This window comes from Stenella coeruleoalba (genome assembly GCF_951394435.1).
Source record: "Stenella coeruleoalba genome assembly, chromosome: 2".
Taxonomy (NCBI): Eukaryota; Metazoa; Chordata; class Mammalia; order Artiodactyla; family Delphinidae; genus Stenella; species Stenella coeruleoalba.
Window position 1 is genome coordinate 85,723,743 of NC_137147.1, and position 19,391 is coordinate 85,743,133.

The window sequence follows — 19,391 nt, forward strand, 5'->3', positions numbered from 1 at the left end:
GGTCATCTTCTCCAAAGGGAGTCTGGAGTAGGATTACGTGTTTAAAGAGCATTATGGTCTAAAATTATTGCTTAACGAGGGGACTCTGCTGGAGGTCCAGTGGTTAAGAATCAGCCGTCCAATGCAGGGGACATGGGTTCAATCCCTGGTTGGTGAACTAAGATCCCACATACCATGGGGCAACTAAGCCCGCACGCCGCAACTACTGAGCATGCAGGCCACAACTAGAGAAGACCACACACTGCAAAGAGGAGGACGCATGCCACAGCAGAGGATCCCACATGCCACAACGAAGATCCCATGTGCCGCAACTAAAACCCAACACAGCCAAAAATAAAATAAATACTTTTTAAAATAAATACTTTTTAAAATAAATAAAATAAAACTATTGCTTAAGGAAAAACATTAGTTCTATATTTTAAAATTAATTTTCTTGGACTTCCCTGGTGGCACAGTCGTTAAAAATCTGCCTGCTAGGGGCTTCCCTGGTGGCGCAGTGGTTGAGAGTCTGCCTGCCAATGCAGGGAACATGGGTTCGAGCCTTGGTCTGGGAAGATCCCACATGCCGCGGAGCAACTGGGCCCGTGAGCCACAACTACTGAGCCTGCGCGTCTGGAGCCTGTCCTCTGCAACAAGAGAGGCCGCGACAGTGAGAGGCCCGCGCACAGCGATGAAGAGTGGCCCCCGCTCGCTGCAACTAGAGAAAGCCCTCACACAGAAACGAAGACCCAACACAGCCAAAAATAAATAAGTGAATTTATTTAAAAAAGAATCTGCCTGCCAATGAAGGGGACGTGGGTTCGAGCCCTGCTCCAGGAAGATCTCACATGCTGTGGTGCAACTAAGCCCAAGCGCCACAACTACTGAGCCTGAGCTCTAGACCCTGAGAGCCACAACTACTGAGCCTGCATGCCACAACTACTGAAGCCCACGCGCCTAGAGCCTGTGCTCTGCAACAAGAGAAGCCACTGCAATGAGAAGCCCGCACACTGCAATGAAGAGTAGCCCCCGCTCGCCGCAACTAGAGAAAGCCTGTACACAGCAACGAAGACCCAACGCAGCCAAAAATAAATTAATTAATTAAAAAATAAATAACTAAAATTAATTTTCTTAATGGTTTAACTCACATAACAAGGCTCTTGATTGAATTAATATCTACACCCCTCCACTGTTGGAATATTTAAAAGTCTAGTCCTAATTTTATTATTAATATTCATGTCCAAGGAAATAAATTTATCAATAAATAATTTATTAATTGATTAGTGTGTGCTGTATTTTTTAAACTCCACTATTCCAAAGGTAAATGGAATGCCATGGAGCACATTTTCTAATTAAGTGTAAAAAACTACAAATTTAATAAGATAATTCAAACATATAAGAAACTATTTAAGCAATAAAACTTTACATCAAGGAAGTTGCAGCATAAAACTATACTATTAATAACAATCAGAACACTTAAAAAGGCACGGATCCTTCTAACAAATTTTACTTACATCACAAGCGCACCACTCTTGGAACATTAGTAAAATGTTCTTCAATTGCATCTGTATAGCAATGGCAGCCTCCCAGTCAGGATCCACTTCTATGTGTTGCCCAACCTGTCTTCTGATTTCTTCCATTCCCTACAAGAAAAGAGTGGTTAACATATACATATGGGCCCTCTTTCTTTGCTCTTCCACTGGCAAAATATAAAATCATCAGGATTTATATTCATGTATGTGTAGTTTTTTTAACATAGCTGTTACACTAGGTCAGAACGCACGGGTTCAAATCATAACTCTGTCACTTTTCTAGCTGTATGACCCTGGTCAAATTATTTCTAAGTTATGATTCCCTTATAGGTAAAAGGGGGATAATAATAGTAACTACCTCATAAGATTGCTATGAAGCTCAAAAGAAAATGCATGAAAGTGCTTACTACAGTTATCACATGGTAAGCATAAATAAACATTAATAGTAACAACTGCAGTTAACTAAGCTATTCAGAAAGATCTATTAAAGCAGAATCAGTGAGGCAGTGTTTAAATTTTACTTCTATTTTGCTAGATTTATCCTTTCTCAAATAAAAAACATAATTTGCTCAAAACAAAACAAAACATTAAAGATTGGGGTTAAATTTTTTTAAATAAATTTATCTTACTGATGTACAGAAGAACTATCATACCTGCATACAGGTAAGAATCTTCAAAAAAGATCTAAAGCCTTCAAGGAACTGCATTCTTAATCTTTCCGTCCACACTGCAGGCTTGCTGATCAGGATATACCTATCATTTCAAGAGACAAAGAAACATTTCACTTTCCTATTTTGGGATAATTTTAAGGTTCTCAGGGCTATAGATAATGTTGATTCATCAAAATTATGAATTCTAATTTCTTATAACTCTAGGCAGTGCTAGAATTACACCAGCAAAATGTGAATGCTCTACCTATGAGAGGCAGATGTCAAAGCTAAGCCTGACTTCTCCACTCAAAAGTTAGTCTGATTAAGTGAATCTAGCCTGTCACAGCTGGACAACCACAGTACAAATTTTCTAGAACTGTTCATACCCTTCACCCAAAGGACCAGTTGAAATCCCTTCAGCCTCAAAATGCATGTCAAAACTACATGTGCATGATGTATGCTGGTTGTGCAAACTATTTCAGAATATTTTGTAAGTTATAAAATATTTTTGTGCATTAAAATGACACACATTTTCCCCTAAAGCATGCAGTCATGAGAATTATAGTAGTTTGGCCTGAGGATTCAATACCTTTGTTACTGCTGCTCAGTATGTAATGACTAAAGATTTGTACAACTTTGTGTGACTATTCTGCACTGGTTCCCAGAGCCATTCATTCCTGCTACCTGATTTCAGTACCATAGATATACTACCGCTGGTGGGTCAGGAAATTTGGAACAGACTTCCTACCTCCAGGCTTTCTTCGCCCAGAACCCAGAAGAAGGATATAAGCACCTATGTCATCGTGGCTTACATATCAGAATGTATTTGTTTCATAAGATAAACAGACCCATTTTAGCCTATAATTTACAAGACCAATACTTCTTTTGGCTGTAAAGACAATGGCTGTTTTCATATCCAGTGGGAACTTTATCACAAAATAACTTCTCAGGAAGGAATCATTAACAATTGTTAAAAATTATTTTGCACTCAGTCAACCAAAATCAATTCCTATTACACACCAGGTATCAGGAACATAAACACGAACCAGACACCCTACCCTTGAGGTTCAAAGTGCAGATGGGAAAACAGATATGTATACTGGACACTGTAATCCAATGTTAAGCTCCCAAAAAAAGGGCACAAAGGAAGTAATGCTGAACATAAAAGACATGGCAAAAAGATGGAGGAAAAATTAGTTTTATTCATAAAGATAGTAAGGATTGTGGTTTAATTTTCCCTTTCTTTAAATACCCATTAATATGTTGAAAGTTAAAATACAATCATCAGGGGCTTCCCTGGTGGCGCAGTGGATGAGTGTCCGCCTGCTGATGCAGGGGACATGGGTTCGTGCCCCGGTCCGGGAGGATCCCACATGCCGCGGAGCGGCTGGGCCCGTGAGCCATGGCCACTGAGCCTGCGCGTCCGGAGCCTGTGCTCCGCAACGGGAGAGGCCACAACAGTGAGAGGCCGGCGTACCGCAAAACAAAAAACAAAAAAAAAACAATCATCAGGACTTTATCAAAGAAATAACTTTGAAATATACTAATTACATTCTAAATCTTCCTTTTAAAGTAAAAAAGACTAAAGTTTAAACTCTACCACAATGAACAAATGGCATCAAAGTTTGGCTGTTTTCTAGAGCACTGCTACTCAAAAGGTTGGTTCACAAACCAGAAGCATCAGCATCAACTGAATCTTTAGAAATGCAGAATCTACTGAGTAATAATCTGCATTTTAACAAGCTCCCATAAAGATTTGCATTCATATTAATATTTGAGAAGCACTGATCTAGAGAAGAAAATTTACATTTCTAGTTTCACATAGTTCATGCCTGACCCCTGTAGGAGACCTAGGAAGTAAAGAAGATGTAAGAGATAGGAAGAAAGGAAAGAGTAAGGAAGGAAAGGAAAAGAAAAGCAGTCTGCAGATAAAAATAGGTGGTAAAAGCAGTGGAAGGAGAGGGTGGGACAGAGTAGGAGAGGAAGAGGGTGACTTGCATTGAGAATATGCTATACTTTTCAGAAAAAGGAAGGAATAAGTTAGAGTAATAAAAGGACAATATTCACTTAACAGAACCAAGGTTCAACTGCATCTCTTTTCTAAGTTTCATTTCCATAATATCCCAACAGATACCTTCCATAGAGTGAGTGACAAATGAAACTAAATTAATACAGGTGTATTTATTTAGAATGAGAGAGGTAATAATCCCTTCCTTCTACTACACAGACCTCAGAGTACTGTGTTCATTTCTTGGCATATACCTTAAGTGGTACACAGTCGACTAAAACAGCTTCAGTAGAGAAGGACAATAATGTAGAAGGAATTTTAAATATGAAATGGGTATATTTAAAGAAAATGATGCAACTTAACATAAAAAAGAGTTGTCAGATATGCCTGCTGTCTTCAAATACGTCAAGTTAAATGAGCACTGAGTTGCTCTGAATGGACAAAGGGTGAGCTAGAGCCACATAATGAAAGCTACAAAGACAGATTTCAATATAAAATAAACTTTCTAAAAGTTGGAAGGGGCTACTCAAGGGTTAGAATGCACTGCTTTGAGAGAATGAAAATTTCCTGAGGCAGGCTGAACAGAGCTTCTGCTAGGACCAATAAACTTATTTCATGCTGAGGTACAGTCAGATAAGTAGTATATAAAGTGAGACTATGAAGAGCTACAAATTCTGGAAGAATCTGTACTTTATTCTAGAAACAGTTAAAAGGCATTAAGTATTTGTGGTTATTTCTAACTGATTTAAAAATAAGCAGGGCTTCAGGAAGAAGTGGTGAATGAGTAAGTATATGGGGAAATAATAAGAATGACTACAAAATTTCTACAATGAGAGACTGAGAAATGGGGTTCAGTAATTATTTGTTAAATGAAGGGTATATCTGATTGGTGCTTTAGGCCAGGTTTCAGAGAAGGCTTTGTTGTTGTTTATGTAGTCTGTGAAGCTACATAATGTAGTGAAAGGAACATGAGTATTACAGATAAATAGCGTTAGGCTCAAATCCAAATTCTGCCACTTACTAGTTTTGTGACCTTAGGCAAATAATTATAATCTACAAATAAAGATATCACCTACCTTATGAGAATGTTGCAAGAATAAAATGAAGTAAAATAAGTAAAGCTTCTTAGCACATAGCAGTTACTAATAAATAACACAGGACCCCTGTGAGAGTGAATTACACGAGAAGTCTAACACAATATCTGCTTATCAGGTCCTCAAAAGACATTAATTTTCCCTTCTCCTTGTCATTAGAGATATCTCTACTTATGTAAGGATGTAGGAGAGCAGTTGTGAGCATCAGATGAGTGGGAAAACTTTAAAATTACCTTCCCAACCAGGGACCCTAAAGTTTTACCATAGGGGTAAGTATCTAGGGATGCATTAACTCTAAATTATTTACCACAGAGAATAATTATAGTCAGAGATCCACAAAATAAAATAAGACAAAACAATGATGTGATTATGCACTTCTCTGGATAGAAAAATAACTCTGTTATAAGAATACTTCAGAGTAATGAGAACCACAGAAAGAGATTTTTCCTATACAGTAGACCAAAGGAATGATAAATACACTGATTTAACACTAAACTTTAAGTACTGCCATTTGGAGTTTTTGTATATTTTTTGTTTGTTTTGCATATTGTAAATTATGCATAATTTGTGAATCACACTGGCTAAATGGCAATTCACTACTGAACTCATCACCATCTCAACTTGTACTGAAGATATGATAACATAACTATTTACTGAACTTTAAAGAAAGAATTACATGTCATAATCATGTTTAGAAATTGCAGAATTTGAAAGGGTCTGGAAACATTTTTCTGAGTAATATCAAGGATCCAATGCATAGTTCCAGAAATCTGTCAAATGTATTTTTCTAACTAGAGTAAACTATTTCTAGGTTGGTTTAGAAACTTGTTTCCAGCTCTCTATACTTTACATGGTCACTAGAAGAAGTGGACAAAATTAGAATGATTTTATTCACGTAGGGACTAGAATAAGTAATCATATATATCTTAGAGCTCTTTTTTTAATAGTGAACTAAATGAAACATTTTGTCTTAATATATTCTTAAAATAATTAAGTTTATGATTTATTGAATACTTTATACAGCATAATCCTTATAGTAGTCACCATCTATTTCTAAAAAAATTAGAAATTTATTTCCTTTTAGGTCCAATGATCCCAAATATGACCTATCATATGATTCCAACTTTACTTTAAAAGGAAACTCCATTTCTTCAGGGAGAAAAACTTAAGAAACCCCTGATGAATACTTGGTCATATGTATGAAAAAGGAGTTAAAAAAATTCACATCAACAAGATCATCTGAAACTAAGCACAAAGAGACTATGCAAGAGGGGCAGAACCAAAATACATGAGTGGAAGTGAGTGGAAGGCATGGTGACCATGATGGAGATTCATTTGGTGACCCCAAGAGACCCTAAGTTCCTGTGAGAGGCCCTTCCTCAGTACCTTCTTTACTGACCTGATTTTAACTCTATAAGAAGCCTTCACTTAAAACATTTATTGACATCACAGTAACAGTTCTTTGTCCTTGCCATCATTATAAAGATTCCAAGATAACCAAAAGGATCAGATGTTTATATATAGGACAGAATAAACACAACTGTGTTTAACAGGTACCCTCACCTTTTTACTCGAACAACTTACTTTAGATCACATATTACTGCATATACTCTTCCCAATTTGTCCTGGCTATAACCCTGGAAGTTGAATTTATTGTTCCTATCCAAGTACTCAGGCAAAACTTCCAGCAGAGTTTCAGTGATGACAGAGATAACATTTTGCTCTTCAATAAGATGTCGAGCCTGCAGAACATGTGAAGAATATTGTCTTTAGTATTAACTCATTATAGTATGGACTTTACTTATTTATTCATTTGGTTGGTAAATCATTTTGAATAAATGTTTGTTGAGCATCAAACATACTCCTTAGTCTCACAGGATAGCAATTTCTGAGAAATTATTTTCTAAAAGTAAAAATTCCCTACTCCTCAGCAACTAGAAAACACCTGTCTGAACACCCCAAGCCCATTACACAGGTTACACAGTATCTGTGTAACATTCATTTACATGAATGTTTACCACTGTTAATCACACAGTGAGCAAAGCAGAACAAACAGATATACTTCAGGCTTCTGTCATATATATTTTCTATTCTGACATCTCCCCCTTAATCGCAATCCAATTTCTCTTCCCCATTCTTTTCTCTGGCCTTTGAAAAGAGAAAGTAGGAACTTTCCAGAAGAAACAGGAAAAGTAGCAGGATAAAAAGGAAGCAGAATCCTCCACCCTCCTCCTCCCAGGCCTATGCAGCTCCATCTCATGCAAATGCTCAACAGTTATACTCTCCTCCTGTTTTGTTTTGTCTTACTCTATTCCCCCACCCTAACAATGATTTAAAAAAAAAAAACCTAAAGAACAAGAGAATAGCACACAAAAAAATTTTTGGTATTAAAAAGGCACTGTTCCTAAGTTACTCTAGACACTGAGAAACCATCCCTAGGTTTCACCTGCAGGAATAAGCACTTTTGGACCAAGGTAGTGCCATCACTCCCACTCCACAAATTACCTAGCCCTTGGGTATCATTAAAGCATTTTCACGTGCAGATACCACTGAAGCATTATTCAATTTTCCACGTGTAATTAGACCAGCATAGTGACTCAGAAATTGTTTTAATTCAATTCAACACTAACTAAAATTCTTAAATAATAAAATAAATATTACTTAGAAAGATTGCCAAGACTAATTAATACATACCAAAGTAGGAACAGTAAACATCTGAACTGAGAGTGCGGTTATAGAGATACTTCTGTCATGATCATCACTGATATAGTCTTTCTGTAGCTGCTTATAATACTGGAAGATAAAACAATAAGTGGAGAAGCAATTATAAATAAGTACTGAAAACTTTTAAAATCCCAATTTTAACAGCTGCTATATTTGTTCCTATGTATAAAATGGCAAGTAGTATAACTCCTATTTATTAAGGGGAGATACTACGGTCAACAAAAATTTACTAGAGAATAACAAAAGACTGAATATGAATTCAGCTACCCAAACTAGCATAGTTGGATACTGAGAACTATTTTTAAAAAACACAACAAACACACACACACACACACACACACACACACACACACACACACACACACACACACGTAAAAATCACAGAGGACTGCAAAGGTGTAGTATATACTTTCTCAAACAGAATCTGGGGCAATTTTTAGCAGATTTTACCCCAATGGAATAGGGCAGGGACTATATTGAAAGTATTTAAAAGCTGATATGACCCAGAAAACCAACCATCAGATTCAACCCAGCCTTAAACAGAATGGATGCTGGCTGTACATAACTTCTTATACATACTGGTGCATACCAGCTGAAAATCAATCCTGATATCTTGGGAGAACAAAAATAATAATACATCCAGTCATGCATCAAGCATCTATTATATGTAAGCACAGTGTTAGATCCCTGACCTACATATTTAATTTCAACCATTAGAATTCATACAAAGTTTAAGAGGTAACCATGGTATACAGAAAAACATCATATAAGGAGGGAGAACTGCTGTTGTATAAGGAAAAAACTTCATTTCAGATCACAGATATGGTCCAATATTCTATCTCTAATGAGTTTTAGAAGAATAGAGTTGATAATTTGAGTTGTCATCACCTTTAAAGAAACCAAATGTCTTAGTTGCTTTTAACAATCTACTTATAAAATCCAGGAAGTGCAGGTATCTTATCCCATAGTATCATTTGCCTATGACAATCATTATTTCACTCTCTGCTTCCAATTCCATCCTGGGTCTACCTCTGTCCTAAGTTTTACAGAATTTCCTGCCACTCAAAATCAGAGTAAACTAACAAGTATTTACTGGATACCTCTGTATAAGGCAAAGCAGAAGGTTAAAGAAGTACATGTTCTAACTAGTCTAACTTGAGAGAGAGAGAGACAAAAAATATAACAATATAAGGGATATACAATAGATCAATAAAACAATATTAAAAAGCTATAAGATTTATCTTTATATTCTAGCCTCAAATAGTTAAGTATAACTCTTGCCCATCAGATATCTGCCTCCTTTTAGCATGTATATCTGTTCCTTTTCCCTGCTATGCCTTTCAGCTAGTCACTGCTCTTGTTATAATTTTACTAACAAATGATTAGAAAAGATAAATGTATTCATGAATGTGATAACTTCCTACTGCTTTTTCTAGGCAAACAATAGGTCATTTTCCACCTATCTCCTCTCTCAGACTACTGTTTCCATACTACCAAACGTGAAAATAAATGAACTTTTTGACAAAGAAATGAACTATAAAATTAAATTCTTACTTCATAATTATCCCCTTTGTTTCCATTATTTCACTTACAAAAATGGTTTTCTATTTCTATTTATTGATATCTATTTATAAAGAGCAATTACCTTCACAAATTCCATAGCAAAGAATTTTTTGTATTCCATCTCCATAAAAAAACTGCTGAAGATCAATTCGTGAAGGATCTTACGGGCACCTATACATCATTTTTTAGGGAGGTGGGAGGAGTATCACCAAGGCAAAAAAAACATTCCAGCTATTAGTAGTGGCAGAATATTATAAAAATATTTCACATGCTAATAGACCTCAAGGACTCAAATGTTAGTGGCATTTATTGCATTAATATTTAATAGCTAGAATTTAAAATACATACATGTAATGCCTTTCCCCTCTTTTTCTGTACCCCTCTCACTCCTGTACCTTACTTCATCCTACTTCTCCCACCTTTCTCCATTCCTTTTCATTCTGTTTCACTAAAGACTATTCTTACTCTGTACTTTCCCTTCTCCATCCCCTTTAACCTTTCTCTCACCTTTTACTTTTGGTTCTTCATTTAAATTTTAAAAATGAAAATTAACATAGCTTTTATAATGGCACTACTGCATGAATGCATACATACTCTTTTTACTGGTTCTGAGTAAATGAAAAGGCACTATAATTAAAAGGCAATATCCCGGGGTTTTAACACAGAATACATATTGATTGGTTAACCTCACCTTCAAAGTATAATATCTTATCAAGTTCACTGATTTAATAAACAAAAGAGATTAAACTCCACTTTAAGGTCTTAATATTCCTCTGCTTCATGGCAAGAAGCACAAGTAAAGATCTACCTACCTTTATAAAGCTTTGCATCCCAAAGCATTAACCTGCTTATGAGACAGGGATTCTCAGAGCCAGGTTCTTCTCTAAGGCATGCTTGGCAAAAGATCTGTCTGAAGTCACCTACAAACAAAAAAAGTCATATAATTTTTATTCTTAAAGTATTTTCTCCCAAAAGTACATTTCCTATAATAACATATGAAAAAACTAACAGTAATCATCCTACACTTGATATCAAGAATTATTCTGTCAATATCAAAGAATCAAGAGCCAATGAAACATTATTCACAGCATCTGAAATGCAATCCTGAAAATAAGCAAAATGTATAAAAACAAACAAAAACCATTTTATTTTATACTCAATGACATTTGTGGCTATTTAAAAAGACAATAGTTTATGAAAAATAAGAAAAATAGGCTATATACTTACTTGAATAGCTCATAATTTTATTCATCCAGGACCCCAGACGCAAAGCAAATTTCTGATGAGCCATAACCTCAGAGTGTAATACTTCTACATGAAGTGGATGTTGAGAGACATTTTCTGAATGACTCTAGAAATGAAAGGAATATTAAAAACAAACTAGTTTTAAAATTTTTGTTGTAACTAAGTAATCTACTCTTCAAAAAAAGAAATCATATAACTGTTGCAGTTCCAAATCTCTGGGTCTAAATGTTCCAATCTTATCTTTACTTAGGATGTCAAACCACTTCAACAATATAATTGTTTTACTTGGGCTCTTGTAATGTGCATTCCTCTTAAAATTCTCTCTTTGACTCTAATTCAGAAAATTACCTTTATATCTTCCTTTGCTTCCTGGCAAGCAGCAAAAGCACCTGCTTTAACAGCCCGACGGCCCTAATTATAGACAAACATGAGAATTAGGTGGTAGTAGATTGACAATCCCAATCAATAAGTAATATAAAGCCCAAAGACCCAATAAGCTCTTAATTATCAATCATTTGTTGACTGTCTAAAAGTCCTAAGATTGACAATACCTAGAAGATAAACATAAATGTTTAGCAGCTTTATGTAGCTTCAGAACTTTCAATACCACTAGTGGAGAGTATCTATACTTTAGGATTCTAGATTTCCTGCTTGGCAAGAATGTCAATTATTTACTTATTGTAGTATATTCTATTTCTATCAGATAATAATAAGTTAGGTTTACTAAACTCCTATTATATGTCTTAGATAGTTTTCATGAGTAAACTTAAAATTCTTCATCATGTGTTCCATATCACACTTTTGGTCCACTAGTGGGTTAGAGGTATGGCCAGGATATTGATTCCTCAAGTCCTAGAATCACAATGCTAATTACTAGTGCCATGATGTTTCTTCTACCATCTTACCCTCCTCTTGAGGGTAGGGATTAGGTTAATGTTCCTTCTGCATACCCGAAGAACACATTTTGCTTTGGATGGGTGTTAAATAAAAGTTGAGCCATGCTATCAATATTATTCTAAAAATAGTTTTAATAGATGATGTTAACTAACCAACTTCTCATAATTCATGCATTTATTCATTCATTCAATAATTATAGAAACAGACTGAGGTTGAGCTGACATTCTTTTTTTTTTTTTTTGGCGGTACACGGGCCTCTCACTGTTGTGGCCCCTCCCATTGCGGAGCACAGGCTCCGGATGCACAGGCTCAGCGGCCATGGCTCACAGGCCCAGCCGCTCCGCGGTATGTGGGATCTTCCCGGACCGGGGCACGACCCTGCGTCCCCTGCATCGGCAGGCAGACTCTCAACCACTGCGCCACCAGGGAAGCCCGAGCTGACATTCTTAACTACTCTTTGCCAAGTATATTCAGTAACTTTCTAATTATTTAGAACAAAAGAGGAAAATTAGTCATCTTAAACTGTTAAACACACACAGAAAAATCAAGTTTCAACCAATTTACTTAGGCTATAAAGGATAAATGAAGAGGGTGGTTGTACCTAACACAATACTAAGGCACTTGGCAAGGGCCAGTCAACACCCAATTTCCAGGAAGCTGATGAAGACAGCATAATAATTCAAATGACACTCACGAACCTCTTTGTCTATGGCAGTGGTGTGCAACTGTGCCTCTGCGAGCTCACAGTCAAGAGCTCTTTGTAGACTGTATATGACATGGTCATATGAATGGTGTTCATCATTGAAAAGGACACAGTAGTAGCTATCATTTTTCTCTCTGTTTTAAAAAAAAGATATATATTCAGACACTGCAACAAATAAACAAAGGAAAACACGAAATACAGGCTAAAATAATATATGCCATGTGATGAAGCAGCACCATGTAGTTTCCTACGTATGGGAAAGTACCTCTGTAATACTACTATAGGAGGTGATTTTAAGTGGTACAGTGCCATAAAATTTAAAAACCCTGACAAAAGTATTACCTTTTCGATGTTTGTCCCCCAATTTTTCTAACTTTCAGAATTAAAATATTATTCTCAGTAAGTGGCAGTATGTCTTTAACACCATTCTTAAATCTTGCTAATCTCCCACTTTGACAAAAGGAGACAGGCCTCAGGCTCAGAACCTTCAAGCAGGCAACGACAGACAGATTTTATTAACATTTAGTTTTTATTTAACTTATTTTTGTTTTTACCTTCTATTTATTTTAAGTGATACTGGTTTTATAGCACATTTAAGTTTTTTTTAAAAAGGTATATAGATTTAAAGTGCCAGAACTACCATTTGACTGAGAGGCCTTAGACAAATCACTTAAGCATTTAATCTTGCTGAGATGACAGTAGCTTTTCCACCTCTAAGAAGAGTATAATATCTACATTTGAGAGTGGTGTGAGGATCTTATAAAATACGTGAAAGTGGCTGTCATGGGCTACACAAATGTCAGAAGTTATTATCAGTTTTAAACAGTTTATAATAACCTTTCACTAAATACTCAATTCATCCTCATAACTCTAAGAGGCAGCTTTTCTCAGGCCTCTTATACCTTAGGAAATAGAGGCTCAAAAAGACTTCTCTATGGTCCCAAAGCCAATAAGCAGTGAGAATTAGAACTCAGATCTGTGAATTTGAAGTCCAGTGCAGTCTACATACATGACCACACTCAAGCAACCCACCCTTTTTAGACAGGCATATTGCTAGTATTATGTTTACCAACACAAAGTTTCTTAAAGCATTTAACTGATGCTATCAAAATATCTGAAATTAAAACCTTTGTGGACACAATCTCTGATGATCGTTATTTTTATAAACAGTTTATGGCCCAGCAAAAGTCAAAACAATACATTTAATGTTTTTAAAAATTGAAATTCTTAATTCTCTCTCATAGAATAATACAAATACACCCAATAAACTAAAAAAACTGTACTTAGGTTTGTGAAACTCTTAATATTACTCAGGTAGAAAAATTCCTACAAGCCCCAAACTGTATTTCATATCAGGTCTAGAATTCTCTTTTGCATTTGTAAATTAAGAGCAAATATTACTGTCACTAAAAGACATATGGTTGTTAGAAATTGCTGGGTTTTAGCTAAAAAAAACTGTTAAGGGAATTACCTTGTGGCGCAGTGGTTAAGAATCTGCCTGCCAATGCAGGGGACATGGGTTCGAGCCCTGGTACGGGAAGATCCCACATGCCACAGAGCAACTAAGCCCGTGTGCCACAACTACTGAGGCTGCGCTCTAGAACCCACGAGCCACAACTACAGAGTCCGCAAGCCACAACTACTGAAGCCCATGCGTCTAGAGTCTGTGCTCCGCAACAAAGACAAGCCACTGCAATGAGAAGCCCACGCACCACAATGAAGAGCAGCCCCCGTGCACCTCAACGAAGAGCAGCCCCTGCTCGCTGCAACTGGAGAAAGCCCGCGGGTGGCAACGAAGACCCAATGCAGACAAAAATAAATAATAAATAAACTTTTAAAAAAATAACTGTTGGGGCTTCCCTGGTGGCGAAGTGGTTGAGAGTCCGCCTGCTGATGCAGGGGACATGGGTTCATGCCCCAGTCTGGAAAGATCCCACATGCCGCGGAGCGGCTGGGCCCGTGAGCCATGGCCGCTGAGCCTGCACGTCCGGAGCCTGTGCTCCGCAACGTGAGAGTCCACAACAGTGAGAGGCCCGCGTACCGAAAAAAAAACCACAAAAAACTGTTAAATCCCTACACCTGAAATAAATCTAGATCCCAAAGCACAGGGCAAAGGGCTATCTCCTTATTCCTACCATCAAATATTTTAAATTTTTTTTAATTAATTAATTTGGCTGCGTTGGGTCTTTGGTGCAGTGTGCAGGCTTCTCATTGCGTTGGCTTCTCTTGTTCCAGTGCATGGGCTCTAGGTGCACGGGCTTCAGTAGTTGTGGAACATGGGATCTCAGCTGCAGGCTCAGGGCTTCCCTGGTGGCGCAGTGGTTGAGAGTCCACCTGCCGATGCAGGGGACATGGGTTCATGCCCTGGTCTGGGAAGATCCCACGTGTCGTGGAGCGGCTGGCCCCTGAGCCGTGGCCGCTGAGCCTGCGCATCCGGAGCCTGTGCTCCACAACGGCAGAGGCCACAACAGTGAGAGGCCAGCATACCAAAAAATAAAAATAAAAAAAAATAAAGTGCAGGCTCAGTAGTTGTGGCACATGGGCTTAGTTGCTCCACGGCATGTGGGATCTTCCTGGACCAGGGCTCACATCCATGTCCCCTGCATTGGCAGGTGGATTGTTAACCACTGCACCACAAGGGAACCCCCATCAAAATATATTTTTTTCTTTTTCTTCTTTTTCTTTTTTTTTTTTAAATTAAATTTTATTTGTTATACAGCAAGTTCTTATTAGTCATCCATTTTATACACATCAGTGAATACATGTCAATCCCAATCTCCCAATTCACCACACCATTCCCCCACTCCCAGCTGCTTTCCCCCCTTGGTGTCCATACGTTTGTTCTCTACATCTGTGTCTCTATTTTTGCCCTGCAAACCGGTTCATCTCTATCATTTTTCTAGGTTCTACAGTTATGCGTTAATATACCCTATTTGTTTTTCTCTTTCTGACTTACTTCACTCTCTATGACAGTCTCTTGATTCACCCACGTCTCCACAAATGACCCAATTTCATTCCTTTTTATAGCTGAGTAATATTCCATTGCATACAGGTACCACATCTTCTTTATCCATTCGCCTGTCGATGGGCATTTAGGTTGCTTCCATAAGCTGGCTACTGGAAATAGTGCAGCAATGAACATTGGGGCGCATGTGTCTTTTTGAATTATGGTTTTCTCTGGGTATATGCCCACTAGTGGGATTGCTGGGTCATATGGTAATTCTATTTTCAGTTTTTTAATGAACCTCCATACTGTTATCCATAGTGGCTGTATCAATTTACATTCCCACCAACAGTGCAAGAGGGCCCCCTTTTCTCCACACCCTCTCCAGCATTTGTTGTTTGTAGATTTTCTGATGATGCCCATTCTGACTGGTGTGAAGTGATACCTCATTGTAGTTTGGATTTGCATTTCTCTAATGATTAGTGATGTTGAGCAGCTTTTCATGTGCTTCTTAGCCACCTGTATGTCCTCTTTGGAGAAATGTCTATTTAGGTCTTCTGCCCATTTTTTGATTGGGTTGTTTGTTTTTTTAATATTGAGCTGCATGAGCTGTTTATATATGTTGGAGATTAATCCCTTGTCTGTTGATTTGTCTACGAGTATGTTTTCCCATTCTGAGGGTTGTCTTTTCGACTTGTGTGTAGTTTCCTTTGCTTTGCAAAAGCTTTTAAGTTTCATTAGGTCCCATTTGTTTATTTTTGTTTTTATTTCCATTACTCTAGGAGGTGGATCAAAAAAGATCTCGCTGTGATTTATACCAAAGAGTGTTCTTCCTATGTTTTCCTCTAAGAGTTTTACAGTGTCCAGTCTTACATTTAGGTCTCTAATCCATTTTGAGTTTAATTTTGGTAATGGTGTTAGGGAGTGTTCTAATTTCATTCTTTTACATGTAGCTGTCCAGTTTCCCCAGTACAACTTATTGAAGAGACTCTCTTTTCTCCATTGTATATCCTTGCCTCCTTTGTCATAGATTAGTTGACAATAGGTGCATGGGTTTATCTCTGGGCTTTCTATCCTGTTTCATTGATCTATGTTTCTGTTTTTGTGCCAGTACCATATTGTCTTGACTACTGTAGCTTTGTAGTCTAGTCTGAAGTCAGGGAGCCTGATTCCTCCAGCTCTGCTTTTTTCCCCTCAAGATTGCTTTGGCTATTTGGGGTCTTCTGTGTCTCCATACAAAATTTAAGGTTTTTTGTTCTAGTTCTGTAAAAAATGCCATTGGTAATTTTACAAGGATTGCATTGAATCTGTAGATTGCTTTGGGTAGTATAGTCATTTTCACAGTATTGATTCTTCCAATCCAAGAACATGGAATATCTCTCCATCTGTTGGTATCATCTTTAATTTCTTTCAACAGTGCCTTATAGTTTTCTGCATACAGGTCTTTTGTCTCCCTAGGTCAGTTTATTCCTAGGTATTTTATTCTTTTTGTTGCAATGGTAAATGGGAGTGTTTCTTAATTTCTCTTTCAGATTTTTCATCATCTGAAGGAATGATGAAAAATCATTGTATAGGATGATGTGTATATGAATGCAAGAGATTTCTGTGCATTAATGTTGTATCCTGCAACTTTAGCAAATACATTAATTAGCTCTAATAGTTTTCTGGTGGCATCTTTAGGATTCTCTATGTATACTATCATGTCATCTGCAAACGGTGACAGTTTTACTTCTTCTTTTCCAATTTGTATTGCTTTTATTTCTTTTTCTTCTCTGATTGCCTTGGCTAGGACTTCCAAAACTATGTTGAATAATAGTGGTGAGGGTGGACATCCTTGTCTCATTCCTCATCTTAGAGGAAATGCTTTCAGTTTTTCACCATTGAGAATGATGTTTGCTCTGGGTTTGTCATATATGGCCTTTATTATGTTGAGGTAGTTCCCTCTATGCCCACTTTCTGGAAAGTATTTATCATAAATCGGTGTTGAATTTTGTCACAAGCTTTTTCTGCATCTATTGAGATGATCATATGGTTTTTATTCTTCAATTTGCTAATATGCTGTATCACATTGATTAATTTGCATATATTGAAGTATCCTTGCATCCCTGGGATAAATCCCACTTGATCGTGGTGTATGATCCTTTTTATGTGTTTTTGGATTCTGTTTGCTAGTATTTTGTTGAGGATTTTTGCATCTATATTCATCAGTGATATTGGTCTGTAATTTTCTTTTTCTGTAGTATCTTTGTCTGGTTTTGGTACCAGGGTGATGGTGGCCTCACAGAATGAGTTTTGGCGCTCTCCTTCCTCTGCTATTTTTTGGAAGAGTTTGAGAAGGATGGGTGTTAGCTCTTCTCTAAATGTTTGACAAAATTCACGTGTGAAACCATCTGGTCCTGGACGTTTGTTAGAAGATTTTTAATCACAGTTTCAACTTCATTACTTGTGATTGGTCTGTTCATATTTTCTATTTCTTCCTGGTTCAGTTTTGGAAGGTTATACCTTTCTAAGAATTTGTCCATTTCTTCTAGGTTGTCTATTTTATTGGCATAGTTGTTTGTCGTAATCTCTTATAATTCTTTGTATTTCTGCCATGTCAGTTGTGATTTCTCCTTTGTCATTTCTAATTTTATTGATTTGAGTCCTCTCCCTCTTTTTCTTGATGAGTCTGGCTAATGGTTTATCAATTTTGTTTATCTTCTCAAAGAACCAGCTTTTAGTTCTATTGATCTTTGCTACTGTTTTCTTTGTTTCTATTTCATTTATTTCTGCTCTGATCTTTATAATTTCTTTCCTTCTGCTAACTTTGGGTTTGGTTTGTTCTTCTTTCTTTAGCTCCTTTAGGTGTAATGTTAGATTGTTACTTGTTTTTGAGGTAGGCTTGTATAGCTATAAACTTCCCTCTTAGAACTGCTTTTGCTGCCTCCCATAGGTTTTGGATCATCATGTTTTCATTGTCACTTGTCTCTAGGTATTTTTTGATTTCCTCTTTGATTTCCTCAGTGATCTCTTGGTTATTTAGAAACGTAGTGTTTAGCCTCCATGTGTTTGTGCTTTTTACTTTTTTTTCCCCTGTAACTGATTTCTAATCTCATAGCATTGTGGTCAGAAAAGATGCTTGATATGATTTCAATTTTCTTAAATTTATTTAGGCTTGATTTGTGACCCAGGATGTGATCTATCCTGGAGAATGTTCCATGCGCCCTTGAGAAGCAAGTGTAATCTGCTGTTTTTGGATGGAATTTGCTAATATGATTTTGGATGTCTATTAAATCTATCTGGTCTATTGTGTCATTTAAAGCTTGGGTTTCCTTATTAATTTTCTGTTTGAATGGCCTGTCCATTGGTGTTAATGAGGTGTTAAAATCCCCCACTATTATTGTGTTACTGTCGATTTCCTCTTTTAGAGCTGTTAGCAGTTGCCTTAAGTATTGAGGTGCTCCTATGTTGGATGCATATATATTTATAATTGTTATATCTTCTTCTTGGATCGATCCCTTGATCATTATGTAGTGGCCTTCCTTGTCTCTTGTAACATTCTTTCTTTTAAAGTCTATTTTATCTGATATGAGTATTGCTACTCCAGCTTTCTTTTGATTTCCATTTGCATGGAGTATCTTTTTCCATCCCCTCACTTTCAGTCTGTATGTGTCCCTAGGTCTGAAGTGGGTTCTTGTAGACAGCATATGTATGGGTCTTGTTTTTGTATCCATTCAGCGAGCCTGTGTCTTTTGGTTGTAGTATTTAATCCATTCACATTTAAGGTAATTATTGATATGCATGTTCCTATGACCATTTTCTTAATTGTTTTGGGTTTGTTTTTGTAGGTCCTTTTCTTCTCTTGTGTTTCCCACTTAGAGAAAAGTTCCTTTAGCATTTGTTGTAGAGCTGGTTTGGTGGTGCTGAATTCTCTTAGTTTTTGCTTGTCTGTAAAGCTTTTGATTTCTCCATCAAATGTGAATGAGATCCTTGCTGGGTAGAGTAATCTTGGTTGTAGGTTCTTCCCTTTCATCACTTTAAGTATATCATGCCACTCCCTTCTGGCTTGTACA

The 19,391-nt window shown here is 37.0% G+C and overlaps 1 protein-coding gene across 5 annotated transcripts in view; it reads right to left on the bottom strand.

Moving 5' to 3' along the window:
* Window positions 1-19,391, bottom strand: part of UBR1 (ubiquitin protein ligase E3 component n-recognin 1) — a 167,885-nt gene that overhangs the window by 81,056 nt on the left and 67,438 nt on the right. For all 5 annotated transcript variants that reach the window (XM_079915121.1, XM_079915122.1, XM_079915120.1 and 2 more), the window contains 9 exons: window positions 12,391-12,529; window positions 11,144-11,206; window positions 10,778-10,901; window positions 10,363-10,470; window positions 9,633-9,721; window positions 7,958-8,056; window positions 6,848-7,005; window positions 2,165-2,264; window positions 1,494-1,622 (listed from right to left, as the gene is read on the bottom strand). In XM_079915121.1, coding sequence (XP_079771247.1) covers window positions 1,494-1,622; window positions 2,165-2,264; window positions 6,848-7,005; window positions 7,958-8,056; window positions 9,633-9,721; window positions 10,363-10,470; window positions 10,778-10,901; window positions 11,144-11,206; window positions 12,391-12,529 — 1,009 coding nt within the window. The remainder of the gene's footprint in view (window positions 1-1,493; window positions 1,623-2,164; window positions 2,265-6,847; window positions 7,006-7,957; window positions 8,057-9,632; window positions 9,722-10,362; window positions 10,471-10,777; window positions 10,902-11,143; window positions 11,207-12,390; window positions 12,530-19,391) is intronic.